The sequence below is a fragment of the Muscardinus avellanarius genome, assembly GCF_963383645.1.
Source record: "Muscardinus avellanarius genome assembly, chromosome: 10".
NCBI classification, from domain to species: Eukaryota; Metazoa; Chordata; class Mammalia; order Rodentia; family Gliridae; genus Muscardinus; species Muscardinus avellanarius.
The window spans coordinates 80,240,953-80,261,837 of NC_137796.1; the positions used below are offsets into that span (position 1 = coordinate 80,240,953).

The window sequence follows — 20,885 nt, forward strand, 5'->3', positions numbered from 1 at the left end:
GTTGTCGAGAGCCTCACTAAGTAGCTGAGGCTGGCTTAGAACCTGTGGGATCCTCCTGTATCAGCCTCCCAAGCGTGATTACAAGCGTGCACCACCACACCCGGCTCAAATACATTCATTTTTAAACCGTTTATTGATGTATAATTTCATTATACCATATAATTTACCCATTTAGCTTGCAATTTATTAAATTTCTATATATTCACAAAGTGGTCTATCACCACAAACAGTCATAGGACCTATTTATTTCCCCCCAAAGAGCTCTACCTCCCTTAATAGGCATCCTTCAATGGTTCCCCTCTCCCCATCTCTCACCCAGCCCTAGCCAACCACCAATCCACATTCTGTCTCTAGTTTTCCTTTGTCATTATTTCAACTATATATTTTTAATATATATATATATATATATATATATATATATATATATATAATTTATTTATTGGTGGTGGTACTGGGCATGGAACCCAGGGGCTTCCTACCTCCAGGTTATACTCCCAGACCAATTTCATCTTTTATTTGGAAACAGTGTCTCACTAAGTTGCTGAGAGCCTCACTAAGTAGCTGAGACTGGCTTTGAACCTGTGCGATCCTCCTGTCTCAGCCTCCCAAGTACTGGGATTACAAGCATGCGCCACCACACCCGGCTGTATTTTTTAATTATTTTTAAAAAACTGAAGAGAAGCTGGGTGTGGTGGCGCACGCTTGTAATCCCTGCACTTGGGAGGCAGAGACAGGAGGATCGCGCAGGTTTGAAGCCAGCTGTGCAGGCTTACGAGACCCTGTTTCCAAATAAAAAGTATAAAATAGGTTTGGGAGTATAGCCCAGAGGTAGAAGGGCTTCCAGGAACCCCAGTACCACCAAAAAAAAAAAAAAAAAAAAAAAAAGAAAGAAAGAAAGAAAGAAAGAAAAAAAGAAAGAACAGAGATCTTCTGTGATCCTAGCAACTTGGGAGGCTGAGACAGGAGGATCACAAGTTTGAGGCCAGCCTCAGCAACTTAGGGACACCGTGTCTTAAAAATTAAAGATTGGGGAAATATGTTGTTCAATGGTAGAGTACCCCTGGGCTCAATCCTCAGTACCATGAAAATAATAATAATAATGATGATGATAATATAATAATAATAACAACAACAATAGTAGTACTAGTAAGAGAGATCTGTCTTATATTAATAGCCTTTTTAGGTTCTTCTAACCCCCCCCCCACACACACACACAAACCCCGCTGAACACCTAATCACAATCTTATTTTGGGTGCAGGAGTATAGCTGAGTTGAGATTGGAGCGTGGGAGCACAGCTGGTTGGAAGTTAGCAAGGCTTATATTGTGCTTACCTGTTCAGCATCAGATTTTCTCAGACCTCAGGAGCCTGGATCCCCCACTCCTCGCCAGCTCACCCTCCTTAATCAGGTAGCCTCCTTCAGCCCTTGACAGGTTGCAGGGTGGCACAGGCGAGAGAGCCTGTAATTAAGCACATCCTTTGCCTCTTTAGTAACTTTGGAGACAGCATAATTCTATGAGGGGACAGGAGGAATATATAATTTGGAATCCTTTCCCTGAGCCAATATGAACTTTGTGCATGTAAAATCTTGCAAGTTCAGTATAGAAATGATCTGTTGTTTCAGCGATTGGGTTATGTGAGCTAAATACTGTAGCAAGATATCCAACAACTGGAGACTGGGAGGAAGCATGTCCTGCACCCTGGGGGGTTTCCTACCTCGCCTTTCTTTAGTGAGTGTACACCTACACTGGGGAAATGAGCACAACGCAAGGGTCAGTTCATGAGACATGCTGGTCTCGGCCACCATTCCAGAAGCTCACCAACTGCCTAAGCTGGAAACATGGCAGTGTTCTTGGCTCATGTTGTCTCATGCCTCACATTGGCTTAGGGCGCTAGACATTCCCTAGTTGGCCTCTTCTCAGTATTTACAACCACTGACCTTCCTGCCACTTCTTTATTCTTTCTTTGACCAATGCCCAGATGATAAAGTTATCCCCCTCCACACGCACTGACAGCCTCTTATTATCAGACCTCATTTACCTATTCAGTCTCATCACCCCACGGCTCCTACACATATGTCCGTGTTCCCTCTAGTAGACACTTGCTGATCCCCTGTATCCCATGGCTGGAACACAAGTGGGCGTGTGAGGGTCCTAAGATGTATAACTATGTGTGTATGTGTGTGTTCTAGGTATCCCTGACTTTCATAGATTTTTTTTTAATTGGGGATCGAACCCAGGGACATTCTACCTCCAAGTTATACTTCCCACACCCTTTCTTATTTTTTATTTTGAAAGAGGGCCTTTGGTAAGTTGCTGAGGCTGACCTTGAACCTACAATCCTACTGTCTCAGCCTCCCAAATATGAGGATAATAGGCATATGCCATTGAACCCGGCTCATAAAATTCTTAAAGAGTATCTCAATTTCAGATTTAAGAATTTTGCTCTCAGTATGTTTTTCCATTATAGACAGCATCTTGACTGTCTGTCCACCCTGGTGATATTTTTGAGGACTCTGCTTAAAGGGCCTTAACTTTCCTTGATGCCCTTTTCTCCAAGTCCCCATGGCACTATCTACTTAGCACAGTCCCAGCTGGGATTTAATAGCTTGTTGACATACCTGTTTCTCCCACCCATTCCTGAGCTCCCGAGGTAGGTGCTGTCTCTCCCTGCCCCGTTGCCAGCTCAGTGTCTAGCATATGGTCAGCTCTTAGTCAATACTTGGGTGAGGAGGAAAGAATCCAGGAAGGGCTCCATATGGAAAGCCCCGCCCAGTGGTCCTTCTCACATTGCAAAGGGCTTCCTGCTCCAAGCACTGCTCCTCCCTGTTTATTCTCAGTTCAGACCATGTAGACTTTCTCCTTCTGGCCTTGTTGCGGGTACTTGCTCTAAAAGGTGGAAGCCTAGTTGTAAAGCATCTTCATGAAGAATAACATTCCACTTGCTGTGAGGATTCATATAGAATGATTTTTAAATTGCCTCTTAGCAAATTTTGAGCTCTTTGCTTTTTTTTCTTTCCTTCCCTTTCAGATTGATGCACTGAGTAAAAGAAGCAAAGAAGCTGAGGCAGCCTTCTTGAATGTCTACAAAAGATTGATCGACGTTCCAGGTAAGCCTGGCACTGGTGGCCACATATCCAGTGAGTTGCTGGGTCTCAAGTTCATTCTTCCCATCTTTCCTAAGCAAAATGGGCTATCAGAGCAATTTTCTCCAGGAAAATCAGAGAGTCCCAGGAACATGAATCCGTCAAACATAAATTTCCATGAAATTCAATGCATTTGTTAAAATAATCACATGATGTGTACATGTATGTACACACAAGTTTTTTTTTACCCCAATATGATGTATGAATATAATACACCAATAAAAAATTAAAATATATATATAACAAAAAAATAAAATAATCACATGAAGGCCGGGCGTGGTGGTGCATGCTTGTAATCCCCGTGCTTGGGAGGCGGAGACAGGATCACACAGGTTCGAAGCCAGCCGCACTGGCTTAAGAGACCCTGTTTCCAAATAAAAATATTACATAGGTCTGGGACTATAGCCCGGAGGTAGATGGGCTTCTAGGAACCCCAGTACCACACACACACAAAAATCACATGAGCTCCCAAGCCGGACGTGGTGGCTCACACTTTTAATCCCAGTATTTGGGAGGCTGAGACAGGAGGATCGCGCAGATTCGAAGCCAGCCTCAAGCTACTTAGTGAGGCTCTCAGAAACTTAGTGAGACCCTGTTTCCAAATAAAATATAAAAATAGGTCTGGGAGGGTAGCCCAGGGGTAAAAAGTCCCTGGGTTCCATCCTTGTACTAGGGGGGAAAAAAAAAATCACATGAGCTCTGGCTGGTACTTCTGCAAATACAGAAACCCAAATATCTGTGGCTATAACACCAATGCTGCATGCAGCAAAGAGTGTAGAATTGATGTGTGTGTGCTGATGCTTTAGAAATGCCACTGAAGAAGAGAAGTGTGGATTTTAGGGTGTCTTGAGACCTCTCATCTGTTTGTCATTCTTCTGCCCTCGATGACTTAGAATCTCTAGGAAGTGATGGACACAATCTTACGGGTCTCAGCTCAGTCCTGGAGAGACTCCGATCAGGAAATTTGACAAGTCACATAAATATCATCTGCTGACAAGGCAAAACAAGTCAAGTGGCATGTTTTCTTTTAGTAGTAATTCTCTGAACATCATTGCTATCGCTAGACTACTTTAAAACAAGAGGTTTCCTCTGTGCCTATACATGTGCTCTAATTCATGCTCACCATGGGCTGTGCTGTCCCCATCTTGGAGCTGGGTTAATGCACGCCACACCAAACAACGGAGGGAGAAAGCACTTTGGATAGGGAATGGGGAGATTCAGGTTCTCCTGTCACAGGCTTATTATGCAGTCTTGATCACATTTCTTTTTCTATTAGTTCTGTTTTCTCATCTGTGTAGAAGGGAACAGTTTGGGGAAATAGCTACTAGTGGAGAAAGCTTTCTTTGTTATAACCTTCTGTTGCCTCAGAATTGCTCTTAACTTTAAGTTCTGGCCTTAATCCTTTTTGCAAGAGTTTGTATCTGACTAGGGGTTTCCTGAAGACTCAGAGCAAAGCTCACAGGATCTTGCTTCACTGTAAATGAGTCCTTTGGTGCCCAAGGTGTACTGTTCCTCAGGTGCAAGCAGGTTGGTGAACATCACTTATGTTTTCTTATATGTAAGGCGATGTCTGAGAATGTTCTTTCTGAACTATGTCATATGCACACTGACTCCAGAAATGAAGAGTTTACAAGAAAAATTCTTCAGCTTGGGCTTTGATAAATGGAGCTTTCTGTCCCCAAGAGTCCACTCTGTTCTTTGGGTCGTTCCTCCTGCTCAGGGGTTCTGATCCTTCTTGTGCCCAGAAGCTCCTGTCACCACAGAACAGAGTGCTGCCGGTGAGTGTGTTCCAGCCAGGAGCTCAGTGTCTGTCATGTTGGTGGCTTAGATGAAAGGGAATTGGCTTATTTTGTCTTTGCCAAAGACTCTTTGGTCAGACTTTGTTCATGTACAGATCCAAATTGATAGAATTTTGACCATAGCATGGGCATATATTTATATTCTGCTTTTCTCACTTACTATTTTACCATAAGCACTTTCATATGCTGATGATCTTCATAATGGTCATTTGGAGCTGGAGAATTAAGGTTCATATTTTAAATTTAAGATGGTATGAATAAATCAGATTTGATGTTTTCTATTGTAATAAAGTCAATGAAAATATATCTGCATTCCATGTAGATCACTTCTGCCCTCAGCCCCCATGTATATCTTACAAGTGCTGTGGTCTGACAGATCTTGCAAGTTCCTTAAAAAGCAGGATGGGTGCTTGGAGCACTCTACCTGTGTTTTGAAGTCTGGTTATTGCTCAGATGAAGTCATCATGTGGCTGAGCTTACAGGAAGGGCCCAGTCAATAGCGTTGCATTTACTGACAGCCACATGGCTGTGGGGTCAGGCTTCAACCCAGCGGAATCCAGAAGCACTGGGGTGTTGAGTCCTTCAAATTAGAGAGAGAGCAATTCACGTTATCTCAGAAAACTAGAAGAGGCTAACAGGTATTTTAGCTATGTGTCCCATGGCTCTGCTCCAGGAACCCAGGGAGAAGGGGCAGCCAGCCCGCCCCAGGAAGAGGTGAAACCCGAGTCCCACCCAGGCTGAGACTGGCGAAAAACAACCAAGTCAGCCCCACTCACACCTGACCCCCCAGAAATCTTGTTTATCTGTGTGTTTTCTCACTTCTGATCTATCAATCCTGTTAAAGAGAGTGCTCCTGGAGGACAGGGCTTTGCTCTGTTGCTCGGCGTCCATTACCTGGTGCACGACAGATATGACACAGTGAACGGCTAGACATGTTAGGTGAGCAAAGCCTCTCGCCCTCAACAGTCTTCAGCAACAGTTCTCAGAAGGGCATGCTGCTGACTGGATGCATTATCTCAGGCCCAGTTCTCATCTCTGACTGTTGGCCTGCACGTCCAGCTGCCACCTGGACTTGCCTGCTGGTGCAGCTCATAGGCACCTGCACCCACCCAGCATGTGCAAGGGAAATGCTCCTCTTTCTAAGTGTTCCTCGTAGAGAACAGTACTGCCTCCCATCCAGTTGCTCACATCAGGATAACCAGGTTCTGGCCATCCCACCTCCAGAATGTGTCTCTCTGTCCCATCTTCTCTTTATCCCAATTCCTGCATCCATTCCATGATTTAGACCAATGCATGAGTCTGCCTACCTTCTGACCCATTCTGTACTGCAGGTGGCCATGGCGTCTCTAGTGCTAATCTCTCTTGATGAACTTGTGGGGACACTGCTTCCTGACACAGGTCCACCTGGATTTCTTAGGTCTGGCTCTGACATCTCTCCCTCTCCCTCTCTTTGTCACACTCACACACACAAACACACATACACACCTATGCATTTGGCACACACTCTGAGCCCAGGACCCTGTGCTCACTTCTGTTTTAACTGTAGTCATATGCTGCATAAGTGACATTTCAGTCAGTGATAGACCACATATATCATGGTGGCTCTGTAAAATCTATTGCCTGGGGATGTGTCCTAGCTAGCTTAGTGTATGTCATGTGTACAGAATCTAAGGACATGTTTCTCAGAATGCACCCCTCATGGGTACCTGACTGTACTTGGTGACTGTAACCTTTCTGGCTGAGCAGACTGAGGCAGTGTAGTCTTGTCCCTAATAATTTCTCTAGTGTCTACCCCAGTGCATTCCATAATGCAGAAAATCCATAAATATTTGTCAAACGAATGCATAAATTAATGGACCAAAGTGTTTCTTCAGAATGGGCTCTTGAGTTTTTTCAGACTCAGGCTTTAATTGTTCACAGTGAACCCAACTCAGGAGATTGACATTCCCATTGAGGTTGAGCACCCCAGAGCACTAGGAGCATTAGACAGTGTCATTTGCAAGAGAACAAAATGTATCTTTTCATTGCACTTGTAGCAGTTTAATAGCTCTCTGAACTCTCATTTTGCTGTGTGTCACTCTATAAAGATTTAAGTGCCTGCATAGACATTTATACACACTTAGCATTCGGGCTTTGTCCAACCGGCACACATGCATTTCTGAGGCTTTCGGTCTGTGGCCAGTACTTGACGTCCAGCATCTGTGTTCCATTCAACAGCCGTCCTACTGGCATCCCGCCTTCATAAGCCTGAGCGTGGGATCTCCCTCCAGCCCAACCCACAGCCCCTGCCACTGCTCCTTCCATGGTCTGACTTTGCTGGTCAAAAAGAGAAAGCTGAGCCATTTCTGGGTCCTTTCTTCTTCATCTTCTTTATCCAAAATCCTAATTACATTATTTCCAAAATCTCCTTCACAGTAATAACACTGACTAAACATTTAAATACATGATAGCATTGAACTTTTGTTGCCTGAACAGTCACAGTGTTAAGACCTGATATTAAGTTTGTCACCTGCCACCAGATCACTCCTTGTTCTTAATTAACTTTGAGAGTACTTTCAGACACTTTTTATTGGAAATAACCCCTTTTAGCCAAACCGTGCTCTTCCACACTCTTGTGATCCTTATCTCTCTGGTATCACTAAGTCAGTGCCTGAGATTGCTACCCTCAAGGACTGTAAAGTCAGGAAAGAATATGGACATTAAGAAGTAATTAATTATACACCAGGCATGGGGGCACATGCTTGTAATTCCAGCTACTCAAGAAGTGAATGTAGGAGGATGGCAAGTTTCTGACCAGCTTGGGCAACTTAACAAGATACTGTGTCAAAATAAAAAGGGCTGGGGATATCAGCTCAGTGATACAGTGCCCTCGGTTTAATTCTCAGTACTGGGGAAAAAATTACACAAATATTGATTGAATTTTGGTTTGATAAGTATATCACTGGCAAAGCCCACCAAGTGGTGAGTGTTGGATAGGAGGATAAAGCAGGGCCAAGGGCAGCTGCCCTGGAATGGGCACTCAGTGTAGCCAGAAGAATGTGCAGACAGCAGGTGTATGACCAGAAAGAGTAGCATATGAGGAGCGAGCATAGGAAGGAGCTCCCACATGGGAAGAGTGTGGACCAGCAAAGCTGAGCCAAGCCAAGAGGATATACCTCCAGTGGCCTCGCACTGCAGCATCCAGACCACAACACTCACCATAGTCAGAAGGACTCTAAATAATCCCCCCGGGCAGAGGGCCTGCATGACGGAGGATTACCTTGCTGCAGTGGTAGCTGGGGTCCTGGAGGACATACAGAAGCTTCTGAATGATAGATGCTTCTTCATAGAGAATATAGTTCAAAAAACTTATTCCCACTGCACTTTGGATGAGAGATTAGAAAGAGGTCCAAGGCAACATGGGAGGGAAACAAGGATTCTTGGTTTCGGTGGTAGAAGTAAAGCCAGAGAGAAATAGACAGATGTTAGCTGTATTTCAGAGAGAGAATGGATTTGATTCTTTTCTGACTAGGAAGTTAAGGAAGTCCGCTAGGACAACTCTAAGGAGCCAGCTAACATAACACATTATTACTACGTCCAGAACCTGGTTTACAGCAAGAAAATTTTACTAATTTTCTTTGCATCTCTCATCATTCATATATTTGCATCTCTCATTTTAAACATGTTACTGCCCACACTGCAGCTGGGGAAAGGCAGTTTTACATTTAGATTCACAAAGTTTAAATTTTATATCATGAATTTATTTTATTTTATTTTTAATATACATCTAATTTATTTTTCTTAATTGACCAGTGGTTAGTTACATGAGGAAAAACATCCTGTAATACCCATATCACAACCCAGTTGGATCCCTGGATGAGGCAAGAACCCGTCAAGGTGTCCCTGTGCAGCAGGCTCTGTGATCAAGAAGCCAGTTCCCTCTATCAGAGTCCATGGCTGTGGGTGACAGCAGGGCTCAGGGACTATCTCTCAACACCTAGTGGCCCCAATATATAAGGAAAGATCTGAGATAGGCTGCTTACGAAGCCACGTTCACACTTAAACTCAGCCAACACTTCCTGGCAGTATATCATGTACCGACCCCTGGACGGAATACCCAAAAGATACAAATGCAAATAAGACTTGGCTCCTGGCCTCCCTTGAATAGCCCCCAGTCAGGGGTAGGAGAGTATTTGATACCTTTAAGATAATTTTCAGCAGTTAAGTTTTAAGTAAAAGAGGTTATTTTTCTTACTGTCATGACACAAGAAATAAATCTCTCTGCTCTTAAAGTGTGACCCTCTTAGATAGCTGGAAATATTCTGGAATGACCTCCTTTTAAAAGCTCTTTTACATAGCTGGAATTTTACTGGGTTCTGAGCCGAATTATGATGGTATGCATAATCTGCCAGTCATTAACCTTGCGTGGGTGACTTGCTCTTCTTGATATTTTCAGATTTTTTACAATGAGTTTGTATTTATCTCTACAGTTGGGAGGGGGCAGCATAAATCAGTAAAATAATCAAGTTGCAATCTAGGTTTCTGAATAGCCCTTATTGCAGATAAGAGCATAGTTATTTGGCTTTTTGTAGGGTACTTAGAATTTTGTATAAAACACGACTACGAGGCTTCTGTTCCAGAAGTATCTCAGTAATTGTAGTTTTTGCAAAGTTCTTAGACAAGAGACAAAGACACACAGTTGATGGAGCTCCTGCCTGTACATCAGTGCTTGTAGAACTTGTCTGCTTCAGTTGCAAAATTTGCCCAGAGAATCTCTTTGCAACTTGCTATTGCCTTCTGCTACTGTCCTGCCGCCGACCCCCATAGGAATTGTTTTTACTCCTTGCTCAGATGATTTAGTTCCTATAGACACAAACCCTTCAAACACAGAAGGCAATGCATGGAAGGGTTTAAGTCTTAGAAAGTACATCACAGTGATATAAGCTATTCATTGACTCATGAAACACATCTTAAACCCAAGGTGTCATGGCTGGCTGGCATGTATAACTTGATTTTCCATAGGGTACTGATCTCTGATTATGATGAGTAAATGTTAGAGTCTTTTTGAAGCCATCAAAGATTTGTCTTATCTCTTTTTTTCTTTATTTTATTTTATTTTTTTTCCTTGCAGAACTGAGGAGTGAACCTAGGGGCCCTATTTTTTTACTCTTTATTTTGAAACAGATTTCACTAAAGTGCTGTGGTGGGGGCTCTCACTAAGAAATGAAGCTGGCTGTGAACCTGCAATATTCCTGTCTCATTCTCCCAAGTACTAAGATTAGAAGAGTGCACCACCATGCCTGGCTTTCCCCACCCCCTTTTCTATGCTACAGACTGAACCCAGGGCCCCATGTATGCTAGAGACATGCTTTACAACTGAGCTATAATCACAGTCCAGGATGCCCTAAAAGAGTCTGGCTAAAAGAAGTCCATTTATAGGCAATTCTGTTTCCAGAACCTGTTCTAAGATGCCTGTATATCCTCAGGCACCCCAGGAAGAGAGTTTTTGATAGACAGAGATTCAGGAAAGCTTCTCCTAGGGAATATTCCTGTTGGCCTAGGGTTTGAGGATCTGGAGGTAGAGTGGAATGTCTTTTTTTTTTTTTTTTTTTTTTTTGGTACTGGGGATGGAACCCAGGGGCATTCTATCTCCAAGCTACATCCCCAACCCTATTTTTTATTCTTTATTTTGAAACAGGGTCTCACTGAGTTACGAAGGGCCTCACTAAGTAGCTGAGGCTGTCTGTGAACTGCCATCCTCCGGTCTCAGCCTCCCGAGTGCTGGGATGACAAGTGTGCGTCATCACACCCAGTTTGCATGTTATCCTTTTTGAGAACTTCTTTTTAATGCTGTTCTACAGGAATAAAAAAGCAATCTGGTCCTTTGTGCCCATTACTTTCTGGCAAGAACACATTACAGATTAAAACTAGAACCCCCCCCCCTTTTTTTCCCCTGTTATTTGTTTTTCATCCCAGTCTGCCCCTCTTTAAGAAACCCATAGTACAAACAACTCCTGGGAAAAGGTGATGAAATCTTAAGATTTATTTAGAAATACCCCTTGGTTTTCATGCCAAGATTTTAATCAGTGTGCTACTTAATAGCATTCTCAAAGACTAGAAATGTGACCATTCCAGAAGAATACTCCAGTCCATGTATTCTGGGTCTCCTGGTATTGCCAAACCAGACTGTGCCCAGGGCCCCTCCACAGAGCTCTCTGTGACTTCAGTGTCCTCTTGACAAATGGCCAGTTTGCCTTCACAAGACATTTTCATTCCATTTTTTAAGAATCTACCACAGGCACCTGTAAAATAGGACAAAAAGAGGGCCTGGGGCAGCAGCCAAGGAGCAAAGCCCTGTGGGTTGTAGATGGCTACTGTGCTGCCTCCTGCCTTGCCTGGGGTCTCTGGCTTGGGGCTGGTCCTGAAGCCACCTCAGCAGACAAGGGACAGTTACGCTCTGTCCCAACACTCGAGGGATTTGGGAACCAGAGAGGAAGCAGCTTCTCCACCCTCCTGAGTCCATCACACAAACTTGGGGCCCTGCTCAGCCTCTCATCATACACACTGCCTGCATTGAAGAGTTGGCTGTAAACGTTTTAAAGAAACAGAAATGTCATGTAGTAGGCATCTGCATGCCCCACCGCCAGCTTCTGCATGCTGTTTGTCTCTTCAGGGTCGTCTCTCTTGATTCTTCCCTGCTGCAGGCCCTCAGGGTGCTGGAGAGTGAGAACGCCCTGCATGTGACTTGGGAGTCCTCCCACGGTGGCTGCGTGCAGAGGTGTGTCGCCTCGTCCCCCTTTGCCATGACCGGGGTGGTCCTGGCACACTGGGTATCTAGACAGCTTTTCATCAGTTGCTCATCAGCATGCTAATTGCTGTATGACTAATTATGCCCTGAATTCCAGTTGATTTTCTTAATGAGACAGCTGGGTTAATTATGTAATCGTATGATTACATTAGCCTAGAGTGCCCCGGCGAAAAGTAACGTCTGCCATGCTGTGATGTCATCGCCTGGATGGTGCTCACGAGGGGCACATTCATCCTGGGGCTGATGACAGGGACAGCCCTGTCACCTACCCAGCTCTCTGTGGAAGAATGGTCCTTGGTTTATTAAGATGGGGCTTTCTGGCCCTCACGATATGAGGCAGAGCAGTTCACCCAAGCCCGCCTACCACATCCTCCCAGGATAGTTGGTGGCATTACCTTCATGTAATTGCTTTGGCCACACTTGTAGGTTTCACCCTGGGTTCCCATCTTTCCTCATACCTGATAGGCAATCTGTCAGTTTGTCCTAGTGACCCAGCCAGACGATGTCCCACGTTTAAGCCCTCATCATCCCTTCAGTCACCACTGCCCTCTCCACATGGCTGCGATCCCTCCCTTGCCTCCCTGACCCACACCTGTCCCGCTACCCCTCTACCCCTGGCCTGGCAGCCAGGCCTGACTATCCTGCTCACTCGTCTGTAGACTGCTTCTACTCACGTACTGTACCCAAAGAATACAAAATAAGGGTTTTGTAGCCCAGATGTGTTCTTATTTATATGATTACTAGTTATAATAGTATACATTGCATTCTAAAATTAGAATAAAAGGGTACAATGAAGAACAAAGAGAAATTAGAACTTTTATTTATTTTTTTTTTTGTGTGTGTGTGTGTGTGTGTGTGGTACTGGGGGTAGAACCCAGGGGCTTTTCTACCTCCGGACTATATTTTATACTTTATTTGGAAACAGTGTCTCACTAAGTTGCGGAGAGCCTCACTAAGTAGCTGAGGCTGGCTTTGAACCTGTGCAATCCTCCTGTTTCAGCCTCCCAAGCGCTGGGATTACAAGCATGAGCCACCATGCCTGGCTAGAACTTTTATTTTACTAGTATACAAAACTTTTTTGCTTTCTGAAATTGTACTATGTATATGTATTTTTTTCTTTTTCTTTTTGTAGTACTGGGAATTAATTAATTAAATCCAGGGTCTTGAGGATACTTCCAAGCACTGTACCACTGAGCTATACCTCTAGCCCCTGAAAATTATACTTTAAATTCAACTTTATAATTGTATAATTATATAATTATTGTATAATGTGCATATGATAAAGTATACTTATTTCAAGTGTACAGTTAAATAAGGTGGCCACCCTCACCATCAAGATGTAGGGCAATTCTATCACTTTTCAAGCTCCCTTATAATCCTAAACCCCAGCAACCAATAGTTTTTTTAATTACGATAAGTTACATTTGTCTTTTGCGGGTTTGGTGATGGAACCCAGGGACATTTGACCTCCGAGCTACACCCCCTGCCCTATTTTTTATTCTTTATTTTGAAACAGAGTCTCACTGAGTTGCAGAGGGCCTCACTAAGTAGCTGAGGCTGTCCGCGAAGCGTGATCCTCCGGTCTCAGCCTCCCGAATGCTGGGATTACAAGCATGCGCCACCACGCCCGGCTTACATTTGTCATTTCTGACGTTTCATAGAAAGAGAATGATTCAGTATATACAGATGCTTCTCAACTCGTAATGGAGTTATAATCATCAAAGTTCCATTCTAAGTTGAAAAGTCTATAAATTGAAAAAGCATTTAGTACTGCTAGCCTACTGAACACCATAGTCTAGCCACACAGCATACCATAGAGTCTTGCTTGTTTCCTCTCCCAGTCGCTGGCTGACTGAGAGCTGCAGCAGCAGCCACTACCCAGCATCCCAGAGAAATGTCATACCACAAATCACTAGCCCAGAAAAGGATCAAAATTTAAAATCAGAACTGCAGTTTCTATCGAGTACATACCTCTTTTGTGCCACTGTGAAGTCAAAAAGTCCCAAGAGAACTTTGTAAGTGGAGGGTGAAGTTTACCTTGCTGTCAGTGAGGCTGCTTGCACTCAGCTAGTGTCTGGGTCCATCTCTGTTGCTGTCAGCAGTCCCATTCATGCTGAATGATGTTCCATCCTGTGGAAGTGTAATAATCTGCTTGTCTATCCACCTGCTGACTGACATTTGGGTTGTTTCCAGTTTGTGCTTATGAATTAAGTTGGTCTAAACATTCACAGACAATTGTGTGGACATATATTTTCATATCTGTTATGTAAATATCTAGGATTAAGATGATAGGGTCACAGGGTAGCTACACATTTAGCTACAGAAGAACGGCCACACTGTTTTTCAAAGTAATTACATCATTTCATTCCTCTGCAAACAGGAGAATTTCAGGTGCTTCATGTCTTCATCATGTGGTATTATCTGATTCTGGACATTCCTCTAAGTGTGTATTTTATTGTGATATTTAACTTGTACTCTACTAATGACTAGTGAAGCTAAATATTTCTATTTATGCTTGTTTTGGTCCTTCATAGATCTTCATTTCTAGCATCCTCAGTCTTTAGCTCAGTTTTAAAATTGCTTTAAAATCTTATTATTTTTCTTCCTCATCCCCACCCTTGGAGCTTGCTTTTCATCTTTTTTAAAAAAAATTACCTACCTGATCACAATTTTGTGGTAATGTGTGTTTGTGTTTTAAAAAATTATGTTTTTTTTTTTCTTCTACCTTTGGACCTTCTAAGCATTTTGAGTTGATCTTTACAAATGATGTGAGGTAAAGGTCAAGTTTTGTTGAAAATGAATGGACTCTCAGACTTCCGGGAAGATGGCGACCGAGAAAAGCGGGGCTTAAGAGTCCCGCTAACAACCAATCTCCATTACCACAAAAAGAGCGCCTTTCATAGCCAGAAAACACCATCACCAGAAAAACAAAAAAAACCACCAGGCTCCAGAGAGAAAGCGGACTGAGAACAGAGCTCAGGGCCACAGAGGAGACACACGCGCCCGAGGACGCGGCAGCAGCGCCATGCTGCCGGTGGCAGCGGCGAACTCAACGGACGGCTACAGCAAGCCAGGTGAGCCGCTGCGGAACAGCCAGGCGGGATCTTTCGGCGCAGACAGCATTTAAAGCTCCCAGTGGCTGAGCTCAGCACACGCTGCAGGGATTCAGAGTGGAAATCAAAACCAGAGAAGAAAAAATACGCCAGCCTCATGGCCGAGGGCGTGGCAGAGGCGCCATATTGCCACCGGCAGCTGCAGCAGCAGTGAATTCACCGAGTCCAGTACAGCTACATCTGCATACTCAAGAACAGTGAGTCAAATTGCGGGCCACAGAGGAGAAATCGCAGTATTGGGCCTCCTGGGACTTGACCCAGTGAGGGAGTGGTGGTGGCAGAGATATCACACCATAGGAGAACGTGCAACCTGGCACCCCCCATAGTTTAAAGCAGCCTCTATAGACTCCCTGGGTCGGAGACTCTGTGATACAACCCAGTAAAGGAGTAGTGGGATCTGAGATAATACAGACTCGAGATCCAGAGCACCTTAAGTGAAGCCATAGTGACCCAAGGGAAGAACCCAGAGAAGGCACAAACCTCCGAAATCATGGGAAAGAGGAATAACACTGGAGTAATGAATGTGCACAACCCCACAACATCAGAACCTGATAAAACAGAAAATCAGAGATTTCTAGAAGATCAAATCAGGAAAATAACTGTAGAAATAATAGAGGTGCTTCGAAAAGAACTCAGAGAGAGCCAAAAAGAGATAAAGGATGCAATTAATGAAGTAAAGGCCTCAATTCAAAGCACAAACAACCGATTAGACCACATGGGGAACAGAATCTCGCTCTTAGAAGATGAGCAATCCAAAAATGAATGCATAGTTTCTAATCTAGAAAAAAATATCCGACAGCAGGAATCTGACATTGAAGAAATATGGGCCCATCTTAAGAGAGCTAACCTAAGAATAATTGGAATAGAGGAGGGAAAAGAAAGTGATACCAAAGGGATCAACAATCTCTTCAAGGAAGTAATAGCAGAAAATTTTCCAAATATAGAGCAAGAGGTTGATACACAGATCCAGGAAACTTATAGAACTCCCTTTAGACAGAATCGGAGAAGAGGATCCCCACGCCACATAATTGTCAAAATGACCAATGTGGAAGCCAAGCAGAGAATCTTAAAGGCAACAAAAGCAAAGGGCCAAGTGACATTCAGAGGCAAACCAATTAGAATCACTCCAGACTTCCCAAACCAAGTCATGAGAGCCAGAAGGGCTTGGAGTAACATATTCCAAACTCTGAAAGAAAACAACTTCCAGCCAAAAATTTCCTATCCAGCAAAACTTTCTATCAAATTAGATGGAGAAATAAGAAGCTTCCATGACAAACAGAAACTGAAGGAATTTATGTCTTCAAAACCAGCGCTAGAGAAAATACTCAAAGAGATTAACTACAAAGAAGAAATAGGTAACACTCACCAGAACCAGAGAAACAAGAGTTTCCATCCAACAGACAACTAAGATTGGTTATCTGTGGAGATTCATTATTTATGTTAGTCTTTTACCTATATCTAAGTTGTATTGTTTGCCTTTATTGTTGTTAATTTTTAGGATTTCTAGTTGGAATATTAATATACCTTCAGATATAGCATTTGGAAATATTTTATCCAATTCTATTAGTAACTTTTAACTCTGTTTACATTGTCTTTGGATATACAATTTTTTTTTTATTTTTTAGGGAGTTTGTATATTCTTCTGTTGCCTGTGCCATTGAAATCATATCCAAGAAATCACTGCCAATTTCAATGTTGTGAGGTTTTATGACCCAGATTTTCTCCTAAAAGTTTATAGTCTTAACATTTATATTTAGGTCTTTTATCTATTTTGAGTTAATACTTGTATATGGGATTAGGTAAAGGTCCAATTTTATTCTTTTCCATGTAATTATTATTTTTCAACAATATTTAGTTAAAAGATTATTATTTCCACCACCAAATGTTCGTGGAAACCTTGTCAAAAATAACTTGACAATATAGGGAAGAATTTAGCTCTAGGCTTGTATTTAACTCCAATGGTCTATATTATCTGCCTTTAGAACAGTACTACACTGTTTCAATTATTGTAGCTTTATATGGTTTGAAATCAGAAAATATATATCTGCTAGCTTTGTTCTTTTTCAAGATCGTTTTGGGTATCTAGAATTCATATTCCATATTAGGATAGATTTTTTTCTGAAAAATAAATATATAAATATATGATAGTTTCACCTAAAAAAACAGAAAAAAATATGCTCTAGTAAGAAAGAAAGCAAAAATAAATATTGAAATGCTATCTTTAAATCATCAAACGCTTGGTATCAGACAAATGAAACTTATATGAGATTATCATTTTTAATTTTGGATAAATTGCTATAATACTAGATGTCAACCACTAAGCCAAGCATGGGAAGGAGGGATGGGGAGAGAATGGGGTGGGGATCGGGTGGGGGCTGACTGGGCGATGTGTGTATGTATGTCTACAAAAGTTTGTATCCCACTATGATGTATGAATACAGTGCACCAATAAAATAAAATTAAAAAAAAAATAAAAGAAAATGAATGGACTCTGTAGATGTGGGAGTCTTTCTCCGAACCACTTGTGTTACTTGATTCATCTGTATGTCTATCCTTATACAGTATCATACTGTATTTGTCACTGTAGCTTTATACTCAATCTTGAAATCAGGTAATATGAACCCTTCATCTCCTGTGATCTTTTTCAAAATTGTTTTTATCTACTGGAATGTCTATGTAAGTTTTAGATTCAGCCTGTCAGTTTTTGCAAACACAACTTATGTGATCTTGATCAGGACGGTATTTGTAGATCTGTTTGAGAAAAATGGCAACAATATGGAGTCTTCAAACCCAGACATGGCATATCTATTTAGGTCATCTTTAATTTCTCTCAGCATTATTTAACTGTTTAAATGTACAAGTCTGGCACATAGTATGTTGAACTTATGCCTCAATAGGGCATGTTCTTGAATATAATATTTTCTTTGATATGCTATAACACGAATATGATTTTTGTAATTTTATTTTTGAATTGTTTGTTGCCTTTGTACATAAATATAATTTTTAAATAATAATATATTCCATGACCTTTTTATACTTCTTTATTCTAGAAGTTGTGGGGGTTTTCATATTTTTTCTAAGACATTCCATCTGCCCTTGAAAAATGTGTACTTGATGGTTGTTGGATGGAATTTTTAAAAATGTCAGTTAGGTCAAATTGGATGATAGTGTTATTCAGGTTTTCTGTAGTCTGAATTTTCATATTGACTTAGAATCTAGAATGCTTCACATATATTGCTTTTTCTTGCTTATTTTGCACTGGCTACTTGTAATATAATATAAATAGAAATGGAGCAAACAGACATCCTTGCAGTGGTCCCCAAATTAGGGGAAAGAATTCAGGCTTTTGCTATTAAGTATAATAGCTAGAGGATTCTGTGGGAGTTTGAGTCCCTTCCCCCTTTTTTGAGACATATTAAGTTGAAGAAATTTCATTCCATTGCTAATTTGCTGAGAGCTTTGTCATGAATGGGTGTTATATTTTGTCACATTTTTGCTGAATCTATCATAAAATTTTTCTCTTTTATTCTGTTAATATAGTGAAATAATTTGATTCCCCTCCCCCCCCATACTAGGGGTGAAACTCAAGGGCATTCTACCTCTGAGCTACACTCCCAGCCCTATTTTTTATTCTTTACTTTGAAACAGGGTTGCACTGAGTTGCGGAGGCCTCAGTAAGTAGCTGAGGCTGTCCGCGAACCACGATCCTCCATTCTCAGTCTCCCAAATGCTGGGATTACAAGCGTGTGCCACCACGGCCAGCTTTGATTTTCAAATATTAAACCAACCTTGCATACCTAAGATAAGCCCTACTTAGTTATAATGTATTATGCTTTTAAAGTTTTGCTTTATTTGGCTTGCTAATATTTTACTAAGGATTTTTACCTTTAAATTCATGAAAAATATAAAACTATACTTTTTCAGTTTTCTCCTTTTATTGTTTTTATTGACCAGAAAGTACTAGGTTCATGAGTTAAGAAGTTCTCAGCCTTCCTTAAGTTGCCTAAGCAGCACAAGATTGATGTTATTTATTTTTGTAAAACTTCTCTAGTTGAACTTTGAAGCCGTCCGGGCCTGGAATTTTCTTTTTTGCAAGGCTTTTAATTTCAAATTTAACTTCTTTACCATAAAAGACTGTTAAGACCTTTTCGTTTCTTCTTGAGTCAGTTTTAGCAATTTGAAACTTTCTAAAAGGAATGATAGATTGCATCTAAATTAAGAAATTTATTAACATAATATTGACAATAACATTTTCTCCTCTTTTAAATATTGGTAAGCTTTGTAATGATGTTTCTTCCTTCATTTTCTGACCTTGGAATGAGTGAATTCTCATTTTTTTTTCCCCTTGATCAGCCTGGCTAGAGGCTAACCAGTTCTAATTTACTTAAAGTGGAGGCTCCAGGCATTGTTTTATTCCATTGCAAAGAATATGCTTTATTTTGAATTTTGTTGTTTTAAATTTACCAGAACTTGTTTTATAATTCTTTATATCCTCTCTATGTGGACTTGAAGAAAACATGTTCCATGGTTGTTGAATAGGATCTACTATAAAGACCAGACCAATTTGATTGATAGTGTTCTTTTGGGTCTTTTGTATCCATATGATCTTATATCTAATTGTACCATTAATTACTGTGAAAGGAGTTTTGACATCTTTAACCATGTCACTAGGCCTTTCGACTCTGGGCCTTTGTATAGCTACAGCATTTGCCAGGAGAGTAGCTGAGCCCACGGCTGGTAATTTTGCATCACTTTGGAAATGATCTCTAGTGGGACACTGTGGGTGGATGAACACAGAAGAAGTGGAGTTATTGAGTGACTCCAAATAAAGAAACTACGAAGCTTCAATTGACAAAGCACTAAAGAATTTTCAATACATGAATGACCAGATATCAGCACTTGGAAAACTTAACAAGGTTTCACAAAATATTAAAAAGGTAGTATCAAAAAAGCTAAAAGCTAATTATAGAGCCAGGCTCTTTTTTTTTTTTTTTAAACATAATTCTGGCCGGGCGTGGTGGCACACGCTTGTAATCCCCACGCTTGGGAGGCGGAGACAGGAGGATCGCGCTGGTTCGAAGCCAGCCGTGCTGGCTTAAGAGACCCTGTTTCAAAAAATATAAAATAGGTCTGGGAGTGTAACCCAGAGATAGAAGGGCTTCCAGGAATCCCAGTACCACCAAATAAATAAATAAATAAAAAATAAAACATAATTCTGGATTATTTCTCTTCCTGCAAATGCTGCCATGTCTATGAAACCAGCGTTGCTCAGTCTATATATTTATAATACTAATGATGAAATTTAGGAGCATTCTACCTCCAAGCTACACCACTAGCCCTACTTTTATGTTTTATTTTTAAACCAGGTCTCACTGAGTTGCCGAGGACCCCATTAGGTTGGTGAGGCTGGCTGTACCAATAAACCTGCGAACCTCCTGTCTCAGCCTTCCAAGTAGTGGGATTTACAAGTGTGTACCACCACATCCAGCTCTATATAAATATATTACTTGTCTTTGGGTAAAACACTTAAACCTCGTCTACAAAGATTGCCAACTGGTATTCTCCCTGGCTTAGAAGGATTAGAATACAGAGAACAAACATATTGTCGGAAAATGTGGCTGCTGCAGTAGACCAGTTCACCTTTTACAGTGCCCCCCCCCTTTAGACTTTATTTGGAAACAGTGTCTCACTAAGTTGCTGAGAGCCTCACTCAGTAGCTGAGGCTGGCTCTGAACCTGTGCCATCCTCCTGTCTCAGCCTCCCAAGCGCGGGGATTACAAGCGTGCGCACCACGCCCGGCTTACAGTGCCCTTTGAGGTAGTCTTTTCACTAGTCCTGCTGTTCATTTACCTGGCATCACATAAGTTTTTGCCCATTAGAACAGGAAGCTTTCTATGGAAGATCAACTTTATATAATGGCAGCAAAATTCAGCTAATGGTAGAAGCAGTAAGTACTTCAGTTAGGACTCAAATGTACCTGTACAGAGCAGTACACTGGACCTTATACTCTTATACTCTTCTTTTTCTTTCCATTCCATGTGA

The 20,885-nt window shown here is 41.7% G+C and overlaps 1 protein-coding gene across 17 annotated transcripts in view; it reads left to right on the top strand.

Moving 5' to 3' along the window:
• The window catches only part of CUX1 (cut like homeobox 1), a gene marked incomplete at both ends in the record, with an annotated part of 398,444 nt that overhangs the window by 216,552 nt on the left and 161,007 nt on the right, over nucleotides 1-20,885 (top strand). For all 17 annotated transcript variants that reach the window (XM_080702661.1, XM_080702646.1, XM_080702647.1 and 14 more), the window contains one exon: nucleotides 3,030-3,108. In XM_080702661.1, the coding sequence (XP_080558787.1) occupies nucleotides 3,030-3,108 (79 nt within the window). The remainder of the gene's footprint in view (nucleotides 1-3,029; nucleotides 3,109-20,885) is intronic.